Source organism: Chiroxiphia lanceolata, chromosome 5, assembly GCF_009829145.1.
Source record: "Chiroxiphia lanceolata isolate bChiLan1 chromosome 5, bChiLan1.pri, whole genome shotgun sequence".
Lineage (NCBI taxonomy): Eukaryota > Metazoa > Chordata > Aves > Passeriformes > Pipridae > Chiroxiphia > Chiroxiphia lanceolata.
This window is the reverse complement of record NC_045641.1, coordinates 64,040,619-64,053,100: the sequence shown is the minus strand read 5'-3', so window position 1 is coordinate 64,053,100 and position 12,482 is coordinate 64,040,619. Positions and strand designations below refer to the sequence as shown.

Genomic DNA, 12,482 nt, shown 5'->3' with positions numbered 1-12,482 from the left:
CCCACCAAAACACACAAAAAAAGGACCATCAAAATAACCCAACGGAAAACCCATTCACTTAAACACGTTTGCCCAGTTTGGGTGGTGGTGATTGAATTTTAAGTGAATATGCTCTTCAATTCTTATTTCATTAGGGAATATAACATTTAAAATAAAATAGCAGAAATATAACTGGAAAATTGCTCTTAATTTTCCTGATAGAAGCATATATCTTGTTGATGGGAATAATTTCTTCCGAGACAACTCTCATCCGAAGTGCAAATGGACGATGTTCTCTGATCATGTCATGCTAATTTTCCAGTTTATCAGTCATTTCAGTTCCGAACTGGAGTGACAAGATGATATCACATTTGATCTTCATATGTATCATACAACCTTTCAGGTTTAGAAGTTCATATGAGCTGAAAACAGCTGTCGTTGCTTGGACGGTGTCGTGCCAACAGCAGTTTCGTAATAACATTCTTTTCTCTTCTGCTTGTCGTAGGATGAAGTGGCCCAGCCTCTGAACCTTTCAGCCAAACCCAAGACATCTGATGGCAAGTCTCCCACATCACCCACCTCTCCTCATATGCCAACTCTGAGAATAAATAGTGGGGCCAGTTCGCTAAAGTCCTCTGTGCCAGCAACGTTAGCTAGTCCTTCGGCCAGAGCTAACACAATAGGTAAGCTCAGCCTTGTCTGTCCCTCCTCATAACCATTCATAGGTGTAAATGGGAAGTGGGCATTTATCAGTCAGTACCAGACAGTGTTCTAGGAGCTGTCATAGGTTGACCATTACACTCCATTTGCTTGATGTCAGCGAAGAAACTCAAGAGAGGCTTACCTTTCAGGAGGGGTATCTGAGCTTTTACAGGCTCAGAAAACAAAGACCTGTATTATTTCAGATACCGCTTTACCAATAAAAGTTAATAAATGCTGTTTGTTTAATGGCATGCATTAAAGACAGTGACTTGTCTAATGGTGGGTGTTAAAGACCCGTGATATTATACTATGTCCTCTAAAAGCAATGGATAAACTTTCAAAAATATCCTTAAAAGTTACATCTTCCCAAAATTACAGGTTTAATCCTTAGTCTGTTCAAAAGCTGCATGGAATATTATTTTACCTTGGTGTAATAAGCAAAACAATTATCAGGTTCATTTTAAAAAATCCAAATTTGATGTTGTATCTTGCAAAAAGTCTTGACTGGCTGTTTTTAATATTGTTCCAGAAAACAGTGATATTTCTTACTCCTGCCAAAATTACATCTTTGCCCAAAGACCATCCAAATAGTAACAATGTTAGTGGTGATTTTACACATCTGATATGTTAAAGGGACTGCTCTTTGTGTATATAAGAAAAATGTGTCCACCCCCCATTCTTCATCCTTGTAACTGAAATAATTTATTCCGTGAAGTGATGGAGTATAACCTGAATTAAGATTTCAATACGTAAATCAGTCTCTGTTTTGAGAATTAAAGGAGGTAGATGTACCTTTTCTGTGTTCCTTCTAAAGCATCTCCTGCTGGCCACTTTCAGGGATGGCACAAAAAACCCAAAAGAAGCCATAGGTCAAACCTATCAGAAGCTGTTTCTGTGATACAGCAGTGCTATGCAGTAAACTTTATTTGGTACGACACATTACGACTGTGGAAATATTTTTAAAATATGACGTTACTAATTGTTAGCACCTCTTTTTTTTATTAACCCTGCGCTCTTTAACTGTGGTAGATAGTAATGCATTTCATCTTTAATTTGCTTGACCCTGCTGCTCTCCATGCACAGTGCATTGGGGTTTCAATTTTTTCACATTAGATTTTTTGTCCTTAAGTAGAGCGAACATCACATTTAGATGGGGAGTTAAGCATCTGACCCACATCTCAGTGGCAAGACATCTCTTGTTCTCTCCTCTCCAATCTTCTTTCCCTACACACCTGATATTTTTCATAGGTTTGAGACCCCTGCAATTTACTTCTTTTAACAAGATGCAGATTTTGAAATGCTGTACCTGTAATGAGTGATAATGTAATTGGATAAAAGCTGTGAGGATGAACAGAGCTTTAAAGGTCACTCTTGTAAGAAGAATTAATGTGTTATACCATTAATAAACCATGGAAAACTGTGGAGCAAAAGATAACATACTTAAGTTATTGTTAATGACATAGAGTTCACTGCTGTATATCTCTCAGCTACAAATATAGAAAGTGACTTTTTGAGGTTGCTGTGCAGTATCACTGTGCATGCTGTATATATAAGATAAGCTGTCTTTAACTGGTGCAGGAGCTGGACAGACATAATGTACTTCTAACAAAGGTTTATCCTCTAATGTAGGACTAGAAGAAGAAAAGGCTCTTGAAGACCCTACAGAGTCTTCTCTTTCTAACTGCTAGGTCAGATCCAACCAAAGTTAAACAAGTTGAACTCGTTACTGTAATGAAACCGTTTGATGACCTTGAAGTGAGCGTGAAATTTTAAGTCACCCTCCAGCAGGAGCTACACCACAAAAAAACCTTGATAGCATTTTTAGCAAAGGTACTAAGGTCCCTAAAATGGTAGAGAAACTGGATCACATTCTTATCTTGAGCGATAAGTCCCACTACAAAAATTCACTGGGAAACACTCAAGTCATTTCCCAGACAGTTGCCTTCACCATTTGAATGATTGGAGCTGTCAACACAAGGCACAAGTTGTCTGTCCTAGGTGTGCACAGCCCACCTTGCTGGGATGCAGTCGAACCGTCACTTTTCACCACCAGTAACTTCAGATTAGAACTGTTCTCTGAAATCAGTCCTTTCAGGCCCCTCAGCTCCCATGGCGTGGAGAAACGCTCGGGTATTGTTCAGTTCTCTTTGAGGGACGTAAACTTGGAGCCTCAGTGATTAACAGCATAGCTGCACTCGGGCATACGGATACACAGCCCTTTCCAGAGCTATCCTTATAGCATATAAATTGTGCTACAGACTGAGCAGTCACAAATGTCATGGCTTCATGTATGACTTTAAATCCAAGCATTTCTTTTTGGGAACAGGCATATGTCCGTGTACTAAAAACAGAAACAACTTCTCTCTGCTCTTTGCCATTATCTGCAACATCTCTGTGCTAGTTTGGCAATCCTTGTAACTAAGTGCATTTTATGTAATGCAGTTCCCCTCTCTGTCAATAATTCACCACCTACCCTAAACAACAATAATTTACATTCAAGTCGCTTCTATATTAATCATTTCCCTGCACACCAGCATCTTGGCAGCTACTGAAAAACATAAGGAGTGCTTGCTTTTATTCACTGTCATGTGCCAAACTGTCTCAAAGATAGCAGTATTCAGGAAAAGCCAAATAGTCTGGAGAAGGGCATGAATTCCAGTTCCTAGGCAAATTCGACTCTATTGCACATTGAAAGTATTATACCTACTCTAATCAAGAGCACAACCAGCACTAATACTACTGTTTGTTTGCTTCCTTTTTAATTTATTCTGACTACATGCGAGGTTGATCAGTAACATATGCAAACTGGGGAAGAAACCAAGCAAGTTGATAAAATGGAGGTTTTAAAAAAAAAGGAAAGAAAAATCAGCTGGTAGCTCTGTGCTGGTGCAGGCTATAACCTTCCTTATGCCGGGAAAGCTGGAATTACTGGAATTCCATTGGCTGGGAATTACTGAACTGGGTCATTTGATAAAAGCAATGTGAATTGAGTTATTTCATATAAAACTCTCAGGGTTCCTGGGGATTTAGCCAAAAGCTAACTGTTAGTACAATTAACAGCAGTCAAACCGCACAGAAACTTTTCTTTCTAGTTTTTACACTCCAAGGAAAATGGGAATACCAGTCCCATTCTGTCTGCAGTCTAAAAAAACAATAAAACCCCAAACCAAACTAAAATCCTGACAGCAGCACAGCACTGAACTAATCTGACATCAGCTTCTTTCCCTGAAATGTTTTAAGCAGCAAGACAATGTCCTACGTTTTTTGGCAATCAGTGGATCAGATAGAAGAGTCTAGCAATACAACAAGGATGTGTAATCTGACATGATTAGACAAGGCTCTTTAGGAACAGAACATTCATAATTGAGACAAAGAAAGAGTATTAATAACACTTTCCTAACACGGCAGTTAGCCATTTTATATTTCCTTTCTTTAATCTTAGTGTTTTTCAACAAATCATGGGATTTAATAGCGTGTTTTGGCAGATTAGAGGATTTATGGCCCAGATGTTTTTTGTTCTAAAAATGGATTAGGGTGTAAAGTTTGCTGGAATCCATGGAACATGTTGAGGCAAGCCGGTCATTTTGTGTGTGATTAGTGCCTGCCTTCTGTCTCACAGTCCCTCCATCTGTCACAATTCACCAATGGATCTGGTTAGATTTAGCCTCATGTCACAAACAGAAGTCCCTTTTCTGGGCAATTTCATATTACAGATTCATTTTATGCCGTTTTTATGCCCTAGTTAAAAGACAGAAAGAAGTGTGTGCGTGCGCACACGTGTGGGGATGTGGAGAGGGGGAGGGAGATTGATAGATATTAGCCTCTCCTTTAATGTTTGAAAAATAGACTGGGGCTTGGAGTCTCCCATCAGTATTCTATCCTACAAATCACATGCAGATCATAATAAGTATAATCTACAGTACGCTAAAGGAAAAAAATGACAAAGTGTCACATTTAAAATTAAATAGTATTAGCTGTGCCGGTGATGCTTGTAACATTTTAAAAGGAAATAATTCAGTGACTACTAAGGCTAAGCCCTAGGCTGTGAATTTGCAGCAAAACAGTGGACATTTGACCTACTATTAGCAGCATGAATAGGAGTGGGAATGTAGGTCCGTGTAGCTGTGGTTTCTTATACATTTGTGAATGACAGGTGGTGGTGGGGAGCATTCGGTGGATGAGGTTTCTCTTTCCAGCCATTATGCATTTCATATCTATAGCAAACCACCGCCACCTGTGGTTTATTTTAATGTATTCACAAGTTTTAAGAAGGGGAAGAATGAAATGGTCTATTTTTAAGAGTTTGGGATTGCTGGCATGATCAAAGCTTCCCCTAACTCTTATCCGGTTACATCCTGCTGCATACAAACCACAGGGCTAACCTCTGCAGTGTCAGGGAAATATTGAAACTAATGGGATCAAATAGCAGGAAGGATGATTTTGGCACCGAGGTTTCTCATTCTTTCTATCCAGGTGGCTCTATCATAACAACAACAGAATTACAAAGCATGGAACGAGTTTCTGGGCCTTGCTTTTTAACTCTTTCTCATTAATAACGATAAACCGTGCGTTTCATCGATGAAAGCTAAAGTGTTTTCTTGTAACTTTCTTTTTTTAAGACATCCTTTCTTCTATCACGTCGTCAGGTTATTTAAATGACCACGATGCTGTTACCAAGGCGATCCAGGAGGCCCGACAGATGAAGGAGCAACTTCGGAGGGAGCAGCAGGTGCTGGATGGGAAGGTGGCCGTTGTGAACAGCCTGGGTCTCAACAACTGCAGGACAGAAAAGGTGAGTTTCTGAGACCCCCTTTGCGAAGGGTCAGAGATTGCATTTGGCTCTCCCTACAGATGCCTAGGTTCTTCCTCCTTTCCTTTCCTCCTTTTTCTTGCTCTGTTTTTCCTTCCCCATTTTTAAACAGAATAGTTCAAAAAGAAGTGAAAAGCAAAATGAAAACCACAACCAAAAGATGACATGAGAGAGAGACGTGGAGACCCCTGGGGGAGAGTGGGGAGGAGGCAGAGATAGTTAAAGCCCTCACAAGAACTTTGGAGGCCACTAATTCTCTGTTCCAGCCTGTCAGCATGTATTAAGAGAAGGTGATCTTGGAAATCTCTGGGTCTAAGTGGAAATCTTGCGTTATGGAAATGCTTACATGTGTTTGTGAGATGAGCTGGATTTGAAATATTCAAGCTTCTTTAGGAGCATAAGCTTTGCTGATACTCAGGCTCAGCTTCTGGGTATTTAGCCTTGTGAGGTTGTCATATATGATATTTTGTGACCACTGCAATGTAGCACTGTCATGTCACATTAGATGACTTAACAAAATTGAAAAAGCGGAGAATTGACAACACGAACTGCACCAAATATTTTCAGTGAAACTTAGAGGCAGCAGAACGTATGGACCTTACCACCTTCTGCTTTTGGACTGGCCTGTGAAGCTGCATTATGACAAAATAACAACAAAGTGAATATTCTCCAGAAAAATTTGTATGTGCTGTAACTGTCCTGTATGGCAGTGAGGTTGTGATTTGCTGCTTTTCTCTGGAAATACCTGATGTCTTTCCATGCACTGCCCCGGCCTTTGGAGGATAAATAGACCTGCCAGTCCTTGCTGCCACATTTATAGTGAACTGTCCTTATAATTCTGCCACCTAAGATATACATCCAAATGCTTGCGTGCATCTCAGCATCATATGCTTAGCAGGACTTGTTCCTCATTTCCTCTCTTCTGCTTCAGTATTTTCTGGGGTGATACATCCATCCTTGTGCAGTACAACAAGGATCTCCATTGTCACATTTGGTGTCAACTGCATTTTATTGAAACCACTTTTGACTGGCTTTGCACTCTAAGGTCTTGTGCGATTCACTGAGGTAGGCAGAAAAATAGATGGAATAAAAATGATCAGCTATTTAGCAGAAACTTGAAATTCAGTCATCCTAGGAAGCTTGTGAGTCAAACAATATTGTCCAGAATGAGCAGATTGGTAATTTGGATAGCTTTCCATTTTCCCTGTTTTTAGATGGAGTTTGATCAATAAGCTGTGAGGAGCCAGCAGCCTGGGTAATGAATGTTAAACTTACATGTGAGTCTCTCACCACTGTACTTTTTTCATCAGCCTGTCCTGAGTGTAAGTGATGTAGAAATGACTCCAATTTCATGCACTTTCTTGGGAGGAAGGGGAAGGAAAAAAGAGGTCAGGGTAATAGGTATCTTCTTAGAAGAATAAGAGTGCTGGTATGGGGAGAGGGAAAGAAAGAGAGGGATGGAGCATGTTTATGGCATTTCACATAGAGGAGTACCAGAAGGGAAAAGGGAAAAGCAGAGTGTCAGATATAAGAAGAAGTGATCACAAGCACAAAGGAATTTATATTCAAATATTTAAGCATTCTTGAAAGGATGCTCGGAGCAGAAATTCCTTTTCTCTGCTCCCCATGTAGAAATGACTTTAACACTCAGCCAGATGCTAATGCAAAGTGACTCAAGCTATTCCTCGCAAGCATAGCTAAATTGCCGTTATTTGTTAAGCGCATTGAATTCAGCTGTGGATACAGCAGTTGGTTGCATTCAGAAAGCATCTGTACCCTTTTTTTTTCTTTTTCTTTTTTTTTTCTTCTTTTTTTTCTTTTTTTTTTTTTAATCCTCCGAAGCAGAGACAACTCTACCTATCTCCCCCCCTCTCCTCCCTTGTGCTGGCTGGGAATTGTCAAGTGACAACCGACCAAATCCTTTTGGACAGGAAGCCTTCATCCTGAGTTCTATATACTTGCAAAGCAGGCCTTGTGGTTGGATCAGGAAGCCCATTAAAAGCACTTTGATGGTATGGAAATTCATCTTCATGAAGCACCCAGGCCCCTAAGCAGCATGCTGTTTAGCTGTGGTTACAGATCAGTCATTCACATCGGAGGGCAGTAATTGTGCTGACGGCTTGTTCGGCAATGGAAGCACATAAAATAATCCCAGGCCCTCCACCATGGCATTGCGAGTTAATCTTCTTTAATACAGATCAGCTGTTGTTCTAACACATGACTTTATGCTGGCTCTAGTGACTCTGCACAGCCTTTTGATTAAGTAACAGGAGTGGAACCATCTGCATTCACTTTATTCCGTTACTTTCCTATTCTTGGGATCCTCTTTAGCCTTCTGTTTTCACTTCTCACCCTCAACCCCAGTTGAAGTTTATTCTCCTCTCTAATTCATGCCTCCTGGTGGGCTCGTGGAGGGCAGAGACGAGTTCTTTTAGAAGGTAGCAGAAAGAAAAAATTGTTTGCTCAATTAAAAATTTTTCTAAAGCAACTGTATGCTTTGTGTGTTTTGATACAATTAATGTCAAAACTTTATTGGGGCTCACTGATTTGGACTTGATGATCTTGGAGGTCTTTTCCAACTGAATTGATTCTGTGATTCCATGATTAATTTTATTCAATTTTCTTTAATTTTCTCTATTTTTAAAGTGAAGATGGGAAAGGACAGAGCCAAGTCTGAGCCCTGCTAGACTATAATGTCATTTAAGTTGCTGAGGTGACCACTTAAACCACTAAGTACTTTTTAACTTTTAAGGTCTTCTGATCTGTCTCTTGCATTTGACCCCATAGAGGAAGGACATAGGCTGGAAAGTTTAGATACTTGTTCTCCTTCCTCTTTTATGCTCTAGGCTCTCCACTGACTAGCCAACTCTGAAGTTCAGATCCAGACAAACACACCAACTTCTCTGAAGTTTGTGTCTGTTTGATATAGGACTTCTTTTGAATTAAATTTTATTCTGGTTTTCCTTGTTTTCAAAGGAAGAAAATGAGATAGTTGGGAAGGTAGTTTCTGAGAAATAGAGCTGCAGTTATAGCACTGAAGGTTTCCCTTTCAGAAGCTCAAGCTCCTGCCATGGGACTTAGAGGCAGCCCCCTGACCTTTTGGAACATCACGTTTGCTTGCTGATCACTTCCTGACTGGGAGATTTTGAGATGGGGGATGGAATTAAAAATTGTATATATGTGTTCATGGGCACAATGTAGAAATTTACATTAAGCCTGTAGTTACATACAGAGGAAAGACTCTCCTTCCTATAGAGTGACCTTAGTCTTTAAAGGCAACAAACCCATCTGGGACGATCCCAAAATTTTCTCCCTTCTTTGTGGAAGCAGCTACTGTATTTTTGGATTTTTCTGAGACCTCTTGAGCTTTTTGTTGCATGCTACTACAGCCTACTGGTGGAGGTGGGCTCTGTGCAGTTCCTAACATGTATGTGGTAGGGATTGGTAGGGATTTTTATGCCAGGGGTAGCTGGGCAGGTTTGAGGCTGCAAATCACCTCTTCGAGTCTCTGTTAAAGTTATTGAGGCTTTTCATTCACATGTACATGACCTGTTATCTTGCTCATGTTCCCAGATGGGTTGATCCCCATGGACAGCCAGACATGCCAGCTAAGGCAGTAGTCAGACAGGAATTTTGTGGAATTATAGTGAAACTGTATAAAAGGAGTCATAAACAAGAGAAGATTTTTTTCAATGGCTAAGATGATTTGGGTGAGTCACTTTATGGGCGTCCAACTTGGACCATCTTGACAGATTTGATTTTCAGAGGATTACAGTAAAAACTATGAACATCATGATGAACATGGATTTTACTAAAACCTATTTTAATTGCAAATGCAATAAAACATATTTTTACATTACTTTTCTTGGAAACATTTTGGTGTATAAATGAGACGTGTGTGTGTGTATATGTTTTTCTGGTTTCTTGGAAACCCGGGAGCATAGTTTTATTTGTAATTGTCATCTACAGTTAATTATAGCTTGATATGTACTATACATAAACAATGTTACCTATTATACATGTAGCTTAGAGTGCAGGTTGTCAGCTGGTGTAAACAGCACAACAGGCAGCGTCAGCAAGTGATCTCTGGCCTATCTATTCAGCCCCAAAGCTGCCTGTTCCTCTGCAAAGGAGTTGTACACAAACACAAAGAACCAGCATGTGTGTGCATGCATCCAAGCCTACAGTGCACTCCTTCAGGGATGCACAACACAAACATGCACTGCGCTAGCCAGTAATTCTCTGACTGCAGTCAGACTCTCAAGCACTCATGTATGTGCCCTGGTAACTGCAAAAGGAGAAAGGGGGCACACAAGGCAGGTACTTGAGCGTGTGTCAGTGTATAGACTGGTACAAAAACAGGTCCTGGTTTCTGAATGCTGGCACCTGCTGCTGAAGGTGCCACTGGCTCGGGCAGCTGTGTAAGGACACAGCCACACAAGCGTTTCAGATGTGCAGGGATGCAGTCGCCCTCTGAGCTGAGTACATCCCATTACCCACACCTCCTGTGCTAAGTGTTTCTTAACCTGTGATACAGCTTCTCCCTGTTACAGCTTGGAGTGTGTCCTTTTAAAAGGCTCTGACATGTACTTGTCTGCCGGGCTGTAACTAAAGAGCTATTTGTAACAATATTTATTCCAGCATTGTAAGCAGGAGCCTATTTATTACTCATGCTTATGGAACACTGGGTTCAGGATGTCTTCCCTCCCATTCCCACTCACCCCTCCTCCCACCATCCTCCCCAATCCCACCCCCAACTCTCCCTCTTCCCCTTAAGAGAGTGCCAAACATGAAATGACAGTGACCAATGTTGACTTAATGTGGATGTTTAATAATGAAAAAAGTGTGTCAGTTCCAGCGTTAGTTACAAATGGCAGTAAGTATATCGGGTGGCAGCCCTGTAATAATTTTACATCCATCATTCCTTCCTGATGCCTCACTGGCTGCCTGATGGATGGGGATAGCAGAGTTAACTCTTAAGAAACTGCTGTGATCTGCTGACCTGAAATGAATTCTGTCCCTGCTCTCCCCTTGGGGAGGAGTGGGATAATAAGAATCTCAAAACAGCAGATCCTGCTGCCTTTGAGAAATAAAACACTGGAGCTCACTTTACTAAAGGCATAAGGAGTAGCTGGTTTAACACAGGGGATTTAAATTTCTCTTGCAGTAGAGAATTGTACTTCAATAACATTTTTTTTCTTCCCCCAATGGTTAGATTTGAACTAGAAAGTCAAGGGAAAATTGAAGGAGAGAAGGGCAGGAAGGAGAAGAAAAGACAAGGGTTGGTAAAACAAACTCTGACCCCGTGCTTGCTGCAGACACTGAGAGACTGTGGGTCAGACTGGAATAAGTGGTAATGATTGAAACTGGGACCTGGCACAAGCCAGGCTTCCCAAACAGGAGAAACCCCTTGGAAATAAGTCCAGAGGTTCTGCACCGAATCACTTTGCAAGAATTGAAACCTGCCCATTTTCATAATCTCCGTAGTATTTTACTGGAAAAATACTTTTGCATTCTGAATGACTAGCAGAGGCTGCATTATCCACAGGCATTACATACATGCACACTTATCCCTGCAAGTTCAGCAGACTGCTAATAGATATGTCCTGTAATTTGTAGCCCACTCTATTCCTCACTGACCTGTAAAACACTAGGAAAGATGATCAGTGTAATATTTTTGTTCTCTTCTTGCAGTGTGAGCAGAGATCCTTTTGCAATAATTATTATACAGTGTGGGGACCAGGAAGTCTCTTGCAGGCAATGGTCTTTTCGAGTCCCACCACACGAAAGTTAACGTGTTATCCTAACAACTATCTACCCCCCTCTTATCACCCCTTTCCCTGTCCTCCTCTTAGTTTTGCTTTGCTGAGGTTCTTCACCAGCAGAAATCCTTGTGTGCAGGTTGCAGTTCTCTTTGTTAATGCTATCAGCATGGAGCAGACAGCTTTCAAAACAAGAAGGCAAGCAGGTATTATGTCACCACCCATCCCTCACTGGGGATGTCAGCCTTTCAGTAAGCCTAATCAGCAGCATCAACAGGATCACTGATGGTCCAAGAGTCCTGTTCAAAAGGGCTACTGTACCCATTGTCATCTCTCCTGAAACTTTTCTCCAGTTTGATACAAAACACGGGTCAAGCTTGCACACTACAAAGATCAAAATTGGGTTTACCCAGCACTAATCATTAAACATTTTGATTTACTTCAGCTGGAAGTTTATCTGTCTATCCCCGACCTTCCCCCGTTTTTTTGCCATTTGCCTTGTGGAGCTTGTGTATATTTATATTTACAGCCTCTGCATTTAATGGCCACATGCCTTGTTTTCACAGATGGCCAGTGGAAGAATTCCCCTCCCCCTTTTTCTTTTAGTAAAGCCTGCCTTTGGTTTTGCTACTTTTGTCACAGTGCCACTACTCTCAGTTAGCAAGTGCCTACGCACGGGAGGGGGAGATTCTGCAATGAACAATTTTTTTATTCCCCCAAGGATTTTAGCTCTTTATTTTAAAACACTTTTTTTTTTCCTCGTGATTGACTATCATTTAGCAAATGCCCAGATACATTTTTCAAAAAAAAAAAGATTAAGTTTGTATATTTATGTGTGTCTTTATTGCATTGCTGTGGCAGGGCTGCATGGGCAGGGTTAGCTAATAAAAACATACAGAGGGAGGGACGGATTCTGCCCACAGATGTGTGTGTGAAACTTCCACTGAAGTCAAGGGAAAACAGCAGGAAAAGAGGCAAGGGAAGAGCCCTGGATGCTTGCAGCTGCTGCTGAAGTCTGAATGGGAATTTAAGTCTTCTTTCACTCCAGAAGGCAGAGATTGGAAACATTCACAGCCTACTGTGGATCAGGGAGGACTGCAGCTGTTTATACCGTAGTGGAAATTTTATTAAGCCCAATAAAGATGGATCAACTTCCTCCTGAAAAAAAAAACATACAATTGATTTAGAGTTCTTGTTGTGACTTTTCAGCTTTGTGAGTCCTTGGGTTT

General features: G+C 40.9%; 1 protein-coding gene across 14 annotated transcripts in view; it reads left to right on the top strand.

The window, feature by feature from the left end:
- The window catches only part of SOX5 (SRY-box transcription factor 5), a 641,540-nt gene that overhangs the window by 603,291 nt on the left and 25,767 nt on the right, over nt 1–12,482 (top strand). For 11 of the 14 annotated variants that reach the window (XM_032688182.1, XM_032688183.1, XM_032688184.1 and 8 more), the window contains 2 exons: nt 485–662; nt 5,301–5,473. In XM_032688182.1, the coding sequence (XP_032544073.1) occupies nt 485–662; nt 5,301–5,473 (351 nt within the window). The remainder of the gene's footprint in view (nt 1–484; nt 663–5,300; nt 5,474–12,482) is intronic. The other 3 variants (XM_032688190.1, XM_032688180.1, XM_032688179.1) reach the window with 1 other exon arrangement.